General features: G+C 39.8%; 1 protein-coding gene across 1 annotated transcript in view; it reads right to left on the reverse strand.

Annotated features, from left to right (window-relative positions):
- Positions 1–216: 216 nt before the first annotated feature.
- Positions 217–18,944, reverse strand: part of LOC106143280 (acetylcholine receptor subunit alpha-like 1) — a 61,745-nt gene continuing 43,017 nt past the window's right edge. Inside the window, exons 3-7 of the mRNA XM_060948422.1 lie at positions 16,610–16,719; positions 4,440–4,620; positions 2,883–3,470; positions 1,080–1,355; positions 217–429 (exon numbers count right to left, since the gene is read on the reverse strand). Coding sequence (XP_060804405.1) covers positions 217–429; positions 1,080–1,355; positions 2,883–3,470; positions 4,440–4,620; positions 16,610–16,719 — 1,368 coding nt within the window. The remainder of the gene's footprint in view (positions 430–1,079; positions 1,356–2,882; positions 3,471–4,439; positions 4,621–16,609; positions 16,720–18,944) is intronic.

The raw sequence follows: 18,944 nt of genomic DNA on the forward strand, positions 1-18,944 counted from the left end.
ATGACAATGTTTCTATTACAAAAAGACGGTTTTGGGCGCATGCAACAATCACACGTCCCTTCGCGCACCAGGCGCTTGGCACCTCACTGATCACAACTGATTGTCCTCGCCTAACAATTCCCACTGGGAGCTTTATATAGATCATCCGTGCCACCACATGACGATTAGCTCCCAGAACGTCTTCGGCGGCGAGTGGCCGAAGACGTAGGACGAATTTCAGAGACTCGGGTCTCCCAAGGAGCCCATTTTGAGCAACTCTAATTTCTTTTTCGCAATCTTCGAGTAGAGAATGTCGATGGGCTTGCTGTTGTCATAGAAGGTTGGCGCTCTGAATATGATGAGGGCCGTCCCCAACACGCAGGCTATCGTGAAGGCGAACAGGAAGATTCTGTCCAATACCATAGCGACGTATTTCCAATCATCCTCCACCTGAAAATAAATGCAAAATTAATGACGTACTTGTGAATTTAAGAGTTCTTTATTGGGCTCTTGATAACGATGAAGATACTCTGAAATAAAAGCCAAGATAAAAATGTGAAGCAGGTATCGAAAATGAGATTTCCAATTATGACAGTTGTAACATCATCTTACGACGTAAGTATTTTAAGGAATAGCATTTGAGTAATTTGTTTATTTTATTAGTACGTTATCAATGAACATTAAAACATTATTTTTGTCTTTATTTCTATTCAATGTTTTGCTGTAAGATCTAAGAACATTAAAATTGATTTCTAATCAATAATGCTCATTAATATTTTCGGTGATATGGGTCACGACATATGTAAGTGCCAATGTTTACGATAACAAGGGTTTGTATTGTTAATCACACATCATCATAAAAAATCTGTGAACGTTCAGCCGTTATTAAAATTAAAATAAACGTTATTTTGCATTTCTTGAACGTGGCCTTTCAGTCTTCTTAAGACTGTTGGCTCTGTCTACCTCGCAAGGGATACAGACGTGATTAAACGTATGTATGTTTTCATTATTACTATTTTAAACAAATAAAATTTTTATCATGTTTTGATTTTTAATAATGAGTTTAGAAATGGTTTAATTTAAAGCAAAGAAGTACTTACGCTTTCAAACTTATCCTTATTCTTCACGTGTTGCGCAATAAACCTGGAGCCTTCTATAGTCTTTTCCATCTCTCTCACATAAGGTTTCTCCAGAGATGCGCTGCCGTCGTCTAAGTCCAAACGGCATGGCGACCCAGGGGGTGGGGAGAATAGTTCATCGTCGCCACCAGGAGGGGGTGGAGGGGAGGGCGGCATGCCTGGTAGCTCGTACTCCTCGCTTCCCCACTCCTTGAACTTTCCATCCATGTCATTCTCTCCGAACACGTCGGTAATAACCTGAAACGGATGTAAGTTTTGAAATTTCAAAGATTTTTCCTACTCTTATGTTGATTAGAACCCGTGATTTAAAAGGAGTAATTTTTATAGCTAATTCGTTGTCAAATGAGTGTTACTTAAATTTTGGACGAAGGACGATACTGATAAAGGCATTTCGATGGAGCTTTTTGTGCTTTAAACTTATTAGTGAATACTTGTATAATTGGAATCTTAGGTCAGAAACCTAGAGTTTTAGACTTCACATACTCCAGAAACGTTCTACATAGATTAGGTACCTAATATTAGATTAAAAACATACTGTAGTTAACGAGACAACCAAAAACTTTTCTCAGATAAAGCAGCCGCAATCGGATACACTGAACCAATAATCGGCGTGGGTGCTAAATACGAGGATGTGAATGGTATCATCGTGTGGAGAATCGAATACGAAATTCGAGAACTAGATACAGTCGAGTGCAATAATAGTCAGTGAATGGTTCGGGAAATGGCGAGAGATTAAAACGTCAGTTGGCGTTCCGCGGGGGCAGTGTATCGATGCGGCTTAAGCCGGCACACAATTAGGCCGGAGTAGATGTATGGAACATTGAGGAGAGAGAGGTAAAGCCAGTTTTAATGTTTGAGAATGATTAACTTTTGAATGTAGCTGAGGATCATGGGCGGTAATTAAGGCTGCAGTGCAGGTGGCCTGAATGACCGCCAAATTTCATAAGACGGCACCATAAATTTGATGTCTGAAAGATGCTTGGTGAAAAGATTTCAGTGGACGAAGGGTCTATAGATTTCTTTTAATTTTATAATTTACCTTCTTTATAAATATAAAAAAAAACAAAGTTAAAAATTTTACTATTAGTTCACTTCGCGAATAATGTAGACAGAGATCAAAATTGCGCTTTTTTAATGGCTTATATAGTATAACAATCGATTGTTCTAAGAATTTAATAAAAAACATCAAATTTTTACATAACTTTTTAAGAAGCCTAATTTCTATACTCTCCGCGTTTGCCATAAAGGTTTCGGTTTCGGGCGCGTCTACTGGCTCGTATATCGCGGATCCGTCCGCAGCCACCAGGGGAACATAAATAACGGAGCCACTCGCGCTCGTTAAGCCCGTCGACGTTCAGTAATAAAGGAAAATCGAAATGGAATGAAATTGGGCCGGAAGCGATATTTTCGCGATACACACAGACAACAATGGATTTAGAATAACGCTGAAAGGAACGCTTCCCAGAAGAGTCTCTTGGACAATTAAAATGGTTATTGTTGAGGGGTTCCACCGTAATTCTGTGTATTGAATCCGCTCCCTTGGAAACGTTTGAATGAAAGTGCGATGAGAAAAGGCGCTTGTTTTTTTTTTTCGTTTAAAAGGGATTGCGACTAAGAACTTCATTTGTGAGTGTCCCTATTTTACAAATTTAATTAAGTGAACTATTGAGATTTATTTGGAGAGTAAAAGTATAATTAATTCTGTGATTAATTGACATAAGGATAGTTCATAATATTACTTCTCAATTTAAACAAATATCTTACCTCAGTTGGCTTATCATTATCCTCATCGTCGGGTGGCTTTTCTGGCCTTTGTATACACAATATTTTGGGTAAAAAATCTATAAAGACCTTTCGCACCCACGGGGCCATGTGGTGGGTGACTGGCGACCTAAAATTTACGTTAAGCACCACGATTGTGACAACTACTGATAATGTGACTAGCATCATTGTGAATAACAAATATTTTCCTAACAGCGGCACCGTCAGTGATGTAGGTGGGATGATTTCAGCTAACAGTAAGAAAAACACAGTCAACGACAGAAGAATTGAAATACATAGTGAGATTTTCTCTCCAGAATCTGATGGTAGGTAAAATACGAGGACCGATAGAAAGGAGATCCCAACACAAGGGATGATAAGGTTGACTGTGTAGAAAAGAGTCTTTCTCCTAAGAGTAAGATTGAAAATTATGTCAGGGTATGGTTCCTCGCAGCAAGAGTAGAACTTCTCGTTCCGAGTCGCTGGCACGCGCATGATATCCCACTCTACAGAGATGTAGTATTCCGAGAGATCGATCCCCATTCCTATTTTGTCTGAGTCTGGCGTTTGCTTCAAGTGTCTCAAATCCACCTGTGAAAGAAAATAAATGAATAAGTTTAATATTTTCCGCTAGCTATAAATAATCTTTGAAATGGCCCTAAAAATATTAACAACCATGAGGTTACCAAAAGTTTAAGGCAAAAACAACTTAGAAATTATCGTCTATTGGATAAAGATATCCAAAGCAACCACTCATAAAAGTAGTTTAGGGAAAAAGCAACACAAAATCCTGCTCGCAGCCATTTACAGAATCAAAGCAAATGTTTATCGCTATCTCATACGCACATCTTACGTGTGAATAGTATAGATAAACATAGAACCCCTTTGAACCTTAACCCGAGCGATATAGGAAGCCCTAGTGAACATGGCTTTATTTATACTGAAGGAAACAGAAAAGCATTGATTTATGAGTTTCCTATCTTACATACGGCCGCGTCTTGTACGGCCTTCCGCTAAAATTTCTCGACTTTCGAAGTTTTTATCACCCCGTCTTTCATTGAATATCTTATTGTCCATATTATTTATAGGATCCCAACATATTTCAAGCGATAGATATTGGAAGGGGCTTTTGTATAGTGGAATTTCGATTGCATTCTTTTTAAGCTTTCTAGTGTATTCTTTACGTAAGATACATTCGTTACAATATTTGTTTCAACTTGAAAATCTCCACGTGACGTACTCTACGCTTAAGATATTTCGAAAAATTATCGTAGATTTATCAATATTGAATACCTAGATGACAATTATCACTTACTGACGTCTAACATCATTTGAAGTACTGAAGACGCGGCAGAACAAACTGCAAATAATAACAATGACGGTTGACTGGAAGATTTCCCTTCATGGGATAAGTCTGCCATTGCAAATGATTTATACATTTTATATCTATATTCCATTTATTGTAACTATGCAATAAGTATATTTATTGATACACACAACACACAAACAGACAAACAAACAGACGATATTATAATAATTCATCGTAAAAAATTAACAAACCGTGTAGCCATCGTAACTCCAAGAGCCGAACTTCATGAAGCAGGTCTGCTCATCGAAGGGGAAGTACTCGACATCGATCTCGCAGAACGACTTGTAGATCGCTGGTGGCTTCCACACCACCTTCCCGTCGTGGTGGAGGATCGCCTTCGTCATGATTGTCACCTCGTAGTTGCCGTCAGCACTGGTGGCAAAAAGTATCATTCTTTATTTCTACGTTTTGATTGCCCCGGGTGCGAATCTCGGCCAGGGCCTGATGAGAAATGAACTTTTTCATTGGATTGACTTGGATGATTACATGTATGTATTTATCGTTAATTATAGTATTTTTCAGTAACACTCGTAAAACAAGTTTCGAACTTACTCTGACGCTAACTCAATCTGTAATTTATCCCGTTTATATATTATTTATTTCTTTATCATAAATTTACAATAATCACATTTGTCCTAAAATTAAAACCTACTAATCTTCTCCAATTTGCGCTTTGCTAGTAAAATTTTGGTAGACAAAGATGAAAAAGAGTTGTCATAGAAGCGAACTCTTACAAAAAGTAAGAAAATTAGGCGGAATCTTATAGAAACAGGAAAATATAGATTTCGTAAAGATTTTGTTTCTTTTTATCCGACACGTAAATTATTCTAAAAAGACGAGTGTCCATAGTATAACGAACATTAACTTTACATTACGCTAGTAAATTTTGGACACAAAAGATCCATTTGACAAAAAGTAGTTTCAAAAGTGGAAGAGCTAGTTTGTAAACTAACGTAATGAAAATTGGTTACCGCAATGCGGCTCCAAAGGCCATGAATTTAGAATTAAACTATTCCAAAGACAATGCATCATTAGAACGTTCGGTTGCACCAAATTATTGCGCTACTGGAAAGACAATTACCTAAACAGACTTTGGACACAAATGTAAATGAATTACAGTTGTAATCTTCTTCGTAACTAAAGTTATGTAAGTAAATTTAACTTTTGTCTATAAAGAATATTAAAGAGTTAGGAATTTTTATAATATAATACAATCAATTTTTACAATATTTTATACTGAAATTGTCTAAGTAATTTATTATTTCAAAAACTATTTTTTCTAATCAAAATAGTTAATTTTTTCCTTTCAACTTAGCATATTTTCATCAGTTGGTTCGATCTTAGAGATTCGATAGGACGTTTTTGGAAGTAAATTTAGAAAACGACGTACAAAAGTCACTGAATTTTATTATTTTATGTATTTGAATTTTCATTGTAATTATGAATACCAGAATTTGTCGTAAACCAAGCTTATCACAAATTATAATCCATTCTAATCTCTTCATTATGTGGTCACGTCTAAACTGCAGATTCAATTTTTATGCGACGAATGGAGAAAGTAAAACAAGGACTCCATTTCCAGCAGACGAATTCGCGAGTAATACCAAATGCAATTTAAAGTTTAGTTGTGTGTAAACTGCACGAACAGTTGAACAATTATCTGGACATAATCGTAAATCACATGTTCAGTCCGCCTCGTCCGGATTAGCGTGATGAAGTGCCATCAGGAGTCGCTGCTGGATTTGGTGACAATTTAAATCAAAATTTCGTAAAAAAACGACTGAGGGAATGGCATGTGATTCCTCGTATAGGCGATTGGCTAGCAATCTGTAACTATTTGAATTTCAAAACCATCATTAAGCCATATAGCTGAACGTGCCCTTTCAGTAATTTTTAAGACTATTGTCTCTGTCTTGATTTGATTGAATCAGAATATGCTGGTCCGATAGTAAAAAAAAAATGTATATGTCACCTTCGCAGATTATCAAAATAAATCAATGAAAAGGCTTATAAATTTGGGATTCTTTTTTATACTTTGGCCTAGCAAACTTCTTTACCAATCGATCATCCTCACTAGAATGTCGATCCACAATGCAACTTAGTTTTGAAAACTTGGGTTACATTCGCATATATAATATCAATAGGCATTGAGACAGTATTCTAATAAGCATTTTTCTATTTAAAAAAACCTGAATGAAATAATGCCTAATAGATTAGATAAATCAAGCCACATCATACAAAACAAATTCTGCGTAACCATTTAAAGGCGAGACGGTGACGTCTTCCGAAATTGTGACAAGACCTCTAAAAGCGTTGTCATAACCAACTTCGGAGTATTCTGAAAATTGTCTCATAAAATAGGTCACGCTCACTTCCATTAGGCTAACGCTCTGCCATTAAAAATAAAGTTAACACGGAATATACCGCGGAGAGCTTTTAGGTACCAGGTGCATTAAAGTGTTACATCTATGTTTATATATAAAAATATTGCCACCAAAGAATTACCCTATTTGCGTGGCGTGTGCCGAGTTAGCTGAATCATTGTGTACTTTCTAAACATTAGATTAGATCTGACATAATGAAAATATACGCCGCCTGAAACATTTCATTTATTGCTTAAGAGGAATGGTTCAATTCTTAAGAGGAATTCAGTCCTGTCTTTATAATTTTCAGAGTATTGAATTTAATTTTCACGATAGATTACTATATTGATTCAATGTAAATAGCGATGGTTCAAAAAATAATCCCGTTGGTAATGATTGATCTTAAGTTAAGGCTCTATTTATTCGACATTAACTATTTCAATTTTCCTTAGTAAATCAGTAATGCGGTTGCTAATACCTGATGGTACCTTTAATCTATTTAAATTATCTATTTATTTATTTATATAATAATCTATACATTTTCAGATGTACATACATACATACATATAGTCACGTCTATGTAGGGAACCTATTTCTATTTATCATTATTTATATAATAATTACCTATATATTAATATAATTTATAGTATTTAATAATATTTTCTAATTACATATTATTTACAACTTATATATTAATTTATATTTACACATTTACAAAATATAATCGACACGCAAAGCCGGGCGGCAAACTAATGCAAGGATAACGCATCATAGCTGTATAGCTACGAGTACCTACGATGCGCCGGACACGGCCGGCCGGCCGAGACTCCACTAGTTATGATTCACCTATGCACCGCAGACCTCACGTCGCTTGCCATTGTATCGCGTCTTACGTGAATCGCTTACTCGCTTGTTTTGTGTTTTGGAACTTTCTATCCCTGCTTCTCGTGTTTCGCTTGGACTATCTTTCTTTTCTCTGTGCTCCTTCTTTATTTCTATAAACTGTACGTGTGTCCATTAAAGTGTATTTGCGTGGATATAGACGTTTTTATTCCGGCATACCCTCAGACCTCTACAACTGGTGACCCCGACGTGATTGGAAGCAACCTTCTCCATCATCATCAACTCCAATTCTCAGCATCACTCCTCACTCTGCAAGCAGTCTCACAGCAAGCCAGCAACTGGGTATCGCAGCAGGTCCATCGCAGCCGACTCACCGAGCTTCCTGGTCCTGTCTCCACCCGCACTCACTCTCATCGACTTCAGCGACCGACGCATCTATCGCAGCCCATGCCTGGATCTCTTCGACGGCCGCTCTTCTCTCCAGCGTGGCAGCTCTGCACGATTTCTCCCGGCGCCAACAATTCGACTTCGCTCTCTACTGTCTCGACTTACCGCAGACTACGAGCAACGCAACGGCTCACTCCTGACTCACTAGGACTTCGAGCAACTTCCGACTCACTGAAAGATAACTGGCACTTGCAAGCTACAACTGAAGCACAGATTGCACAGCAAGATCAAGACTTCAGACCTCCGGTCTTGGGGGGGAGTACTGTGGCGACATCTCTACGCCACTCGCCACAACATCAAATCACACAACAACTGTCAATCATCTCGAAGAAATCGACGCGCTTAGCCAATAGCAGCGAAGAACCCAAATCGCGATTTCAGAGATTTCATGGATTGGAGCTATATATACAACCTCCGACACAACATCGTCGGAGCCGCGGTTCCCCAGGCATAACACCTAGCCTGGCGGAAGATCTTCCCTTTGGTGGCGGTCGAGCCGAATCATCGCTCCCGCTACAACTGGTGACCCCTAAGGACACGGAATTTGGAGAAAATGTCGGATTCGGACAGCGACAACGTAACTGTACGTACCAATGCCAAGAAGCAAGATAAGACGGCGGCGTCGAAATTTGAGGACGCAGCAAGCACAGCGGCGCCTGTATTTCTACCCTCAGCGCCTGGCCATATGAAAATTCCTTCGTTTTGGCCCGAGAAACCTGCCATATGGTTCGCTCAAGTGGAAGGACAGTTTGCCATTATGAGGATAACTGACGACCGAACCAAATTCTACCACGTCCTTGCAACGCTTGATAGACAGTATGCAGCCGAAGTAGAGGATATTCTCACCGGTCCAGCTGACTACGCGCGCCTGAAGTCCGAGCTGATTAAGCGTTTGTCTGTGTCGCGCGAAAATAAGGTGAAGCAGCTACTGATGCACGAGCAGCTTGGCACACGCAAGCCGTCGCAGTTTCTCCGGCACCTGCAACATCTCGCTGGACCAGCCATACCTGACGATTTTTTGAAGACGATCTGGACTAGCAGGTTACCCACGGGATTGCAGCCGATCATCGCTTCGCAACCCTCGCTCTCTCTGGACGCTCTCGCGGAACTAGCCGATCGTGTGCACGACATAGCGACTCCGACACAGCAAGTAGCCGCCACGTCGTCGTCAGCACCTTCATCATCGATCGATCTCCTAACACAGCAGGTGGCGCAGTTGTCAAAGCAGGTCAGCGCGCTCCAGATGCAAATCAGCCGGCAGCCGCGTCAACGGGAGCGAGGCCATCGACCCAGGTCACGCAGCGGATCGTCATCGCGTACTCAGAGGTCCCAATCCAACTATCGGCGCTTTCCAGTCTGTTGGTATCATCATAAACACGGATCTAACGCGAAATACTGTGTGAAACCGTGCGACTTTCGTTTCGAATCGGGAAACCTGCCCGGCAGTCAGTGATGGCGACGGACGACTGCCAGATTCACACCGGTCGCCTTTTCGTCAAGGATCGCTCGAGCAACATAGACTATTTAATAGACACTGGTAGTGATATATGTGTGTACCCTATTTTTGCACTTAGAGAGCACCGCACCCGTGCTAAGTCCGACTATCAATTGAGTGCTGCCAATGGTTCGGCTATCGACACTTATGGCTATATACAGCTAAACTTAAATTTAGGTTTACGCCGGAATTTCCCATGGCGCTTCGTGGTTGCTGACGTTACAAAACCTATCATTGGCGTAGATTTTTTATCATTTTACCAACTTATCGTTGATATCAGGAACCAAAAGTTAATCGATAGCCTAACCAATGTCAGCACTGTTACTAGAGTAGCCACCCGTAGCACCCTGGTGTCCAGCGTAAAAATCTCAACTGGTGGTAACAGTAGGTATCATGCCATTTTATCCGAATTTCCGGAAATAACACGACCCGCTGGTATTCCGGATATCGTCAAGCATAACACTACACACCATATAAGAACCACTCCTGGACCCCCAGTCTCATGCTCACCCCGCCGATTAGCACCAGACAAACTGAAAATAGCAAAGACTGAGTTCGATGCTATGGTTGCTAACGGTATCGCGCGCCCGTCCGATAGCCAATGGGCATCACCCCTACACCTCGTTCCTAAAAAGGATAACGGGTGGCGCCCCTGTGGCGATTATAGGCTACTGAACGCCAGAACCATACCGGACAAATACCCTATCCGTCATATACATGATTTTTCCCACTCCCTCGCCGGATGTAAGTTCTTTTCTGTTGTCGACCTAGTAAAAGCCTATCATTTTATCCCAGTCGCTCAAGCCGATATTTCTAAAACCGCGATTTCCACACCGTTCGGACTCTTCGAGTTTCCCTATATGACCTTCGGGTTGCGTAATGCCGGGCAAACTTTTCAACGGTTTGTAGATGAAATGACCCGCGGCCTGGACTTTTGCTACCCTTATTTGGACGATTTCCTCATATTCAGCAAAACCCAGGCCGAACACGAAGGTCACCTACGCCAACTCTTCACCCGAATGAAGGACTATGGTGTACTTATCAACACTAATAAGTGCATTTTCGGTGCACCTGAAGTAACATTCCTCGGATACACCATATCTGAAAGCGGCACTAAACCACTTGACAGCAAAGTGAAGGCCCTAGCTGATTTCCCAGTGCCTAGGACAGCCAGAGAGCTCAGGCGATTCCTGGGCATGATAAATTTTTACAGGCGATTTTTGCCCAACGCTGCCCAGATTCAAGCTCCTCTGAATGCCTTACTCACTGGGTCGATCAAAGCTTCTCACCCTGTTGCCATAACAGGTACCGCTTTGGATGCCTTTGAAGCGTGCAAAAGGAGCCTTTGTGACGCTGCTCTTTTGGCCCATCCTGATACCCAAGCTAGACTAGGACTCGTCACTGACGCCTCTGATACCGCGATAGGTGGAGTCCTGCAGCAGCTAAAGGATGGTGACTGGCAGCCACTGGCGTTTTTCTCACGCAAGTTGAGCCCGTCACAAGTCAAATACTCTCCATATGATCGTGAGCTCCTTGCAATATACGAGAGTATCAAATACTTTCGACATATGCTGGAGGCCACTGACTTCACAGTCTATACTGATCATAAGCCATTATGTTACGCTTTCCACGAGCGGAAAAGTAACTGTTCGCCACGTCAGTATAGACATCTCGATTTCATTTCGCAGTTCACAACGGATGTGCGTCACATCTCTGGCAAGGACAACGTCGTTGCCGACACGCTTTCCCGCATTTGTGAACTGCATATACCCGTAGATCTCGAAGTCATGGCCAAACTCCAAGCCACAGACCCCGAGCTATCAGAACACCTTCAAGGCATAACGTCTTTACGCCTCCAGAAAATGAACGTACCTGGGAGTCGTACTGAACTGTACTGCGACGTCAGTACACCGGCCCCCAGGCCCTTTGTTCCCAAGGCACTGCGTCGACAAGTTTTCGACTGCCTTCATTCGCTTTCTCACCCCGGTGCTAATGCCACAGCCAAGCTCGTTGCACAACGATTTGTCTGGCCACTGATGCGGAAAAACTGCCGAGAGTGGACAAAGGCATGTTTGGCATGCCAGCGCTCGAAGGTAAACAGGCACGTCGCGTCACCTATAGGTACGCATGATTTACCTTCAGCGCGATTCAAACATGTCCATTTGGACCTCGTCGGCCCACTACCCCCTGACGGTGAATATCGGTATTGTCTCACACTCGTCGATCGCTTTACGCGATGGCCTGAAGCTGTGCCGCTTACCGATATCACCGCCGAAACAGTGGCCAAAGCTTTTGTAGCTTGTTGGGTATCCCGATACGGCTGTCCCACCGAGATCGTTACCGACCGCGGACGACAGTTCCTGTCAGCGCTATTCCAGCAGCTGTCGAAATCCATTGGTTTCGATCATCGGAAGACCACGGCATACCACCCACAATGCAACGGCTTGGTTGAACGCTTCCACCGGCAGCTGAAGGCAGCCATCACATGTCACGCAAGTCTCAACTGGACGGAGACCCTACCATTTGTTCTCCTTGGCATCAGGAGCGCCTTTAAGGAAGACCTCCAAAGCTCATCAGCTGAGTTGGTGTATGGCGAACCACTTCGCCTCCCTGGTGAATTTTTCGGTCACAACGTCCCCGGTTACACAACCGACATCACCGACTTCTCAGCTCGCATGAAATCTTTCGCCGAGAATGTACGTCCCGTTCCCCCTCAGCACCACTCATCTCACAGAACTTTCGTTTTCAAAGACCTCGCCACTTGCAGCCATGTATTTCTTCGGGAAGACATGTTGCGTGGCTCACTTCAGCCTGCTTATACAGGGCCACACGAAGTTCTGAAGAGAAGTGCCAAATTTTTTAGGATTAGGTTAAAAGGGAAAGAGACGACAGTAAGCGTAGACCGCCTGAAACCAGCCTACATACTGTCCGACGACTCAACCCAAGATTTACCATCCCCCGCTCCTTCAGATCCTGAAGTCCGGGAAATTCCCGACATTCCCGTTATTCCCGCCACCCCTGTCTCACGAACAACGCGTTCGGGGAGGAAAGTACACTTCCCAGATTATTATCGCCCGTAGACACGGTCTCTGGAGGGGAGTGATGTAGGGAACCTATTTCTATTTATCATTATTTATATAATAATTACCTATATATTAATATAATTTATAGTATTTAATAATATTTTCTAATTACATATTATTTACAACTTATATATTAATTTATATTTACACATTTACAAAATATAATCGACACGCAAAGCCGGGCGGCAAACTAATGCAAGGATAACGCATCATAGCTGTATAGCTACGAGTACCTACGATGCGCCGGACACGGCCGGCCGGCCGAGACTCCACTAGTTATGATTCACCTATGCACCGCAGACCTCACGTCGCTTGCCATTGTATCGCGTCTTACGTGAATCGCTTACTCGCTTGTTTTGTGTTTTGGAACTTTCTATCCCTGCTTCTCGTGTTTCGCTTGGACTATCTTTCTTTTCTCTGTGCTCCTTCTTTATTTCTATAAACTGTACGTGTGTCCATTAAAGTGTATTTGCGTGGATATAGACGTTTTTATTCCGGCATACCCTCAGACCTCTACAGTCTATATCCCTTGCGGGAAAGACATAGCCAACAGTATTGCAAAGACTGACAGGCCACGTTCAGCTTTTTGGCTCGATGATAGAATTGAGATTCAAATCTGAACTGAAAATGTAAAACCCTATAATTAAAGCAAATAGCTGAAAATCATAAATGTTTATTCATATAAAATAGAGTTAACCAATTTCTTATATAGTATAATAGAGTTACTTATTACGCCCACGATTGAATAATGAGATTATAACGAGAAAGGTACTTACAACTAACAATGATTAAATCGATTCTCAAGCCCAAACTATTGACTTGTTACTGACAAAAGACCTAACATTAAATCCGATTGAAATATCAAATGTTGGTGAAGGATTAATAACTTCCATTCGGTGTTAGATTATCCTTACCTATTAGTATCAAATTCTAAGACTTTGAAAAGCTTTAATCTTATCGGAAGTGTATATACAGCGGTGAGCTCTTTAAGATTAAAGACAGCAGTTATCTCCTCTTCCACTTGAGCTACTCGGCGCTTGCATCTCGCCTAGATAATAACACCTATTCAAATACAAACCTTACTTCCCACGACATAAGATTTAAATTCCACAAAACTCCAGCACTCGGTGTTAATGCATATAAATTTGGTGAACTGCTACCTGTAATGGGTTGCGCTGGGAACACGCGACATTTAAAAATAATCGTGTTATGCTCGCGTCTATAGTAAATACTGAATGAGCTTTCGCGTATTGTAGTTGCTTCTGGGAATACTTACTTACATTTGATTTCAGTATTCGTGGTGGAGTTATGAATCGCTAACGAATTGAGACATCTTCTTTTTACGTTTTTAGTATCTTTCATTTAACTGTAATTTAAATAATACATTATAAAGTAAGGTGACTTGTGGCTCAACAAATCAACTTGTAACGAAAATATTTTTTTTGTGTGTATGTTTGTAACATGATAACTTTCGAACCGCTAGTTTGATTTTGATGTGATTAAATATACCTTAAAGTGGATTTGTTAATGTAATTTTTTTTTAGTTCAGTAGGGCAACAACATCAGTTGAGTAATTTTTTTTGCAAGGTACTAAGATTTGTTCGCAAGGTACTAAGTTCATTTCGATGGTAGAGTAGCCTAATTTGTTATTACGTTATTCTAATTCTCTAATTTTGCATATAGAGAATTAGAAGTTGAGTATAGAGGTAAAAATTTAGAAAGTTTAAGTATTAAATAGGCTTTTATACATATTCCCGAGAAATTATTAAATAGGGAGGATGATGCCGTGTGGTTCCCGGTACCGATATAAAAAAGAAAAGGGCCACTTTTTCCCATGGATGTCGAAAAAGGCGACTAAGCTAGGGATTCTTCTTTTAGGCGACGGGCTAGCAGCCTGTCACTATTTGTATCTCAAATCTATTAATAAGCCTAACAGCTGAACGTGGCATGTCATTCTTTCCAGACTGCTGGCTTTATGTAGCCCGCAAGGGATTCGTGATTATGTGTGTGTGTGTGTGTGTGAGCAAGGATGATTGTACGTAAATAAATAAATTGTAAACAACACAGATATGTGTTCTCTCTTCTATATGCGAAATACTCACAGTTATATGAAACAAACCAACATGCGGAATATAAAATATAAAAATTCTAGACTTTCTGATTTATTGCGAATAGCAGTTGCAGGAATCGAGACGTACAGTCAACCGCTAAAGTTCCGACTTTCTTCCATAAAGCGTTCTAAAGTTATTGTGGTAAGGTCGAAAATGGAGTTGTGACTTTCCTCCAACCAAATTCAATCGCAGGCTATATTAGACGCCGCCATTACTTCTCTGGCAATAGTTCAAGACCATAAATCGATGGTTCCTTCCGACACACGCTACATACTTTCTTTAGTAGACAATGAGTTTTTGTCGTGGGTGCGAAGGAAATAAAATAATGTATTGAAGTTAGTTATTTGTTGTAATGAACGAATATACTTTAATTTTCCGTCATTGTGTTCATTTTCAGCAACCAAGTCAAATTTTAATTTTAAATAATAAAACATATAAAAAGTTTTGATTAATGTTAAAATCAAACTACAAATCTGTACGAGGTTCCTGTGCCAAGCTCAAGCTAATTTTTTTTATCAGTCAGCTAATTATCGATCCTATAATGAGCCTTCTCAAAAAGGACTTCTTCTATACAAGGATTGAAAACTACTTTAGAAATACTTTTATTATATGCAGAGCAAGCAAAGCGTAGAAGTTTGATTTTGTACCATAGAGAACGGTGCGCAGGCAACATTAAACTTTACTCTTAGCCAAGCTGGAAAAATTAGCAACATACATTTAGTCACGTCTATATTCCTTGTATGATAGACAGACAGTCTCAAAAAGACTGAAAGTCCACGTTCAGGTGTATGGCTTCATGATGGAAATTAGTGTCATATTATATATCATTCAAATAGATCCGGGTCGATAGCCCAGCGCCTACAAGAGGTATCCCTCGTAGCAAGAAAAGAAAAAAAAAATAGAAAGCGAGATAATTGCGTTTCTAAAAATAGGATCAAACTTAGGACACACAACCAATAATACAACAATACACTTTGAAGCACTTAAAGTATAAATTTCATGAACACCATAGCATTTTTAACCTCATTCATCCCAATGCCTTAAACTTTATTCTCAAATCAATTTAGAAAACTTTCACGCCCGTTCCTTCCCATAAAAGTTAACTTCACTAACACCTATAAACTCCCATCTTACAGGACGGTATCTTCTTATTTCCTAAGATTTCGGACTAATACCATTATTCTACATTATCGCGAGTCGACAAGTTTATCCGGAGTTGAACCGCGGACGCAAACTGCCTAACTTCCACTGACTTGTCCTAAAATATATAGTTTTTCTTCTCTTTTTTGTGTCTAGAAGTTCCACCTAATATTAGTTTGAAAACGAAGCGGGTGGCTATTTAGTGGTTATCATTAAGAGAGTCAGATCACAAGGTTTGTTGAAATATTAAGTACCTTTTTTATCGTTATTAAATGTAAATTAAACAATGGTTTTTGTGGATAAAGACGGACTTTTTAAAACTCTTTTTCAATGTGAATCAACATGTTTTATTTGCACATTGCCTCACATATATAAAAAAAAATACAAGCCTTAGGTTAAGGTTTGGTCTCTTCAGGAATTCACTTTTGAATAGATTAGGTTTCCTGGCAAAGGTTGCGGAGATCAGATGAAGCCGCTTCGAAGCCACACTTCTCTCCAGAGGTTGGAATGTTACCGGGGCTATACATACATATATATGGTCACGTGTATATCCCTTGCGGGGTAGACAGAGACAACAGTCTTGAAATGACTGAATGGCCACGTTCAGCTATTTGGCTTAATGATAGAATTGAGATTCAAATAGTGACAGGTTGCTAGCCCATCGCCTGAAAAAGAATCCTAAGTTTGTAAGCCTATCCCTTAGTCGCCTTTTACGACATCTATGGCAAAGAGATGGAGTGGTCCTATTCTTTTTGTATCGATGCCGGGAACCACACGGCACTATATATATATACGAGTATATATATATATATATATGTATGTATGTTGACTAAAGTAATTACGTGCCGGGAACCACACGGCACAGTTGAATTGACTTACTTATTATAAAGCACAATGTCGGGCAGCCATATGTGTTCAGAAGGCACGTGCAGGGTGTCCACACCTCCGTAGTCGTCAGGATTCCATTTCAGTTTGTAGTCGTTCCATTCCTGTGGACAATATCAATTTATATATAATATCTCTATATTATATGTATAAATATATAAATAAAAATATATACGGGACAAATTACACTGATTGAGTTAGCCTCGAAGTAAGTTCGAAACTTGTGTTACGAGATACTAACTCAACGATACTATATTTTATAATAAATACTTATATAGATAAACATCCAAGACCCAGGCCAATCAGAAAAAGTTCTTTTCTCATCATGCCCTGGCCGGGATTCGAACCCGGGACCTCCGGTCTCACAGACAAGCGTACTGCCGCTGCGCCACAGAGGCCGTATGTTATGTTGCACGGATAAAAAGCGTGATGAACAAGAAGGCGTAGGTTGGTTCATTCATTCATTTATATAGTCACGTCTATATCCCTTCCGGGGGAGACAGAGCCTTGAAGAGACTGATAGGCCACGTTCAGCTGTTTGGCTTTATGGTACAATTGATATTCAAATAGTGATATGTAGCTAGTCTATCAACCAGAATAAGAATCCCAAGTTTATAAGCCTATCCCTTAGTCGCTTCTAAGTTATCCATAGGTAATGAGTTGGAATTCTTTTTTATATTGGTGCCGGGAACCACACGGCATAGGTTGGTTTTGTAATTTTATTCTTTGATTGTAGCAATGGGTATAATTTTTTTTATCCCTATTTAGTGAGATTAAACTTGGTAATCCTAGGTCTTTTGATCCATGGGCATGTACCATAAAAAAGTACAAGTATAATGTCAAAGATAAGATCGTGTGGTAATGAAAACATACATACATACATTAAATCACGCCTCTATCCCGGAGGGGTAGGCAGAGACTACCTCTTTCCACTTGCCACGATCTCTGCATATTTCCTTTGCTTCATCCACATTCATAACTCTCTAATCTAATAATGAAAACATCACAAATTTTAACTACATTTTCTACAGGCTTCCTATCTATTTAATCCTATCTATTTACAATAAAAAGCAAAACTGGCTGCTAATGAAGTGTATTTTGTTTATATTATGACATTTCACTTTCATTTCATGTCACTTAAACAAAAAAAAATAAGTTCCTTTGATTTGGAGTTCATAGTTTACAGTTACTTCATAAAACCGTTTCATATCCGACCACAGAGCTCATAAGACCTCGTTCCGGCTCTGTGCATCCGACCCTCGTGTCTTGGGCACTGAAGAGTCTGTTGACTCGGACCGGGGAAATTGCGAGCCTTATTGGGTTCCGGCCAACGATTGGAAATCTAAAACTGAGTCTATGTTTGGAGGTCAGTACTGTGGGTTTATTGTCATTTAAAAATCAGTTCTAAAGATTTCATTTTCAAGGTTCAATTTAAAGTAAAAGTTCAATTTAAGGTTCAAGTTAAATTTTGCTATGCTGCGACAATATTTTTGCCGATTCACTTGATAGATAGGTAGATATATATTTTTTTTACATTTTTAGCTCCAATCACACACACATTAATAACCAAAAAAAATACATGTTGGCAAATATGCTGCAGCAATACACTAACCTTTAAAAACTGATTTAGCAACGTTTTTTTTATTGAAAATGATACATATTTCTTAACAGCTCAACATACGTATCGTTATATATATTTATAACAAACGGCCGATGATTTTTCAAAAAAACTTAAATCAATAATGAAAAATCACGATGATAGATAATTTGACACGTAAAATAAAAGAAGAATAACCATAACCATTCCTACTTTTTCTTCTGCTTATGTGTTCTTTACTAAAGTGTGACGTAGCCTTGTCGGCTTGTTCTTCAGTAAATATATATATAGTAACTGATTCTTCACTTAGTATATATACAGATACACTCACACTTCCTATGTTTGTTTAAGATCACATTCCATTTACGCAATTCAATTAAAGTCAGCAATAAAGGCATCAGCAAGAAGCTTCAAGTTATCCCGGGAACAGAAAATTTAAATTGAGTTTTAGCAGCAGTAATTTTGGACCTCCCCTCAAATAATAATTGAGTTGTGGTACCCTGTGTAGCGATATATACGCCTGAATACATACATACATATTAGTAGACTTATCTACCTATGCATAGTGCTTATTTTAGCTTACACAAAAGTCTGTCGCAAAGAAGGAAAGACAAGAACGGCCTGAGAAATTAGGTTTGGTTTTATGAATCATTACGTAGTAATTAATTTTACTTAAAGTATTAATGCGATGTGAAATGTAATTAGTTCCTTACTTGTCTTGACATATCAAGG

Source organism: Amyelois transitella, chromosome 16, assembly GCF_032362555.1.
Source record: "Amyelois transitella isolate CPQ chromosome 16, ilAmyTran1.1, whole genome shotgun sequence".
Taxonomy (NCBI): domain Eukaryota; kingdom Metazoa; phylum Arthropoda; class Insecta; order Lepidoptera; family Pyralidae; genus Amyelois; species Amyelois transitella.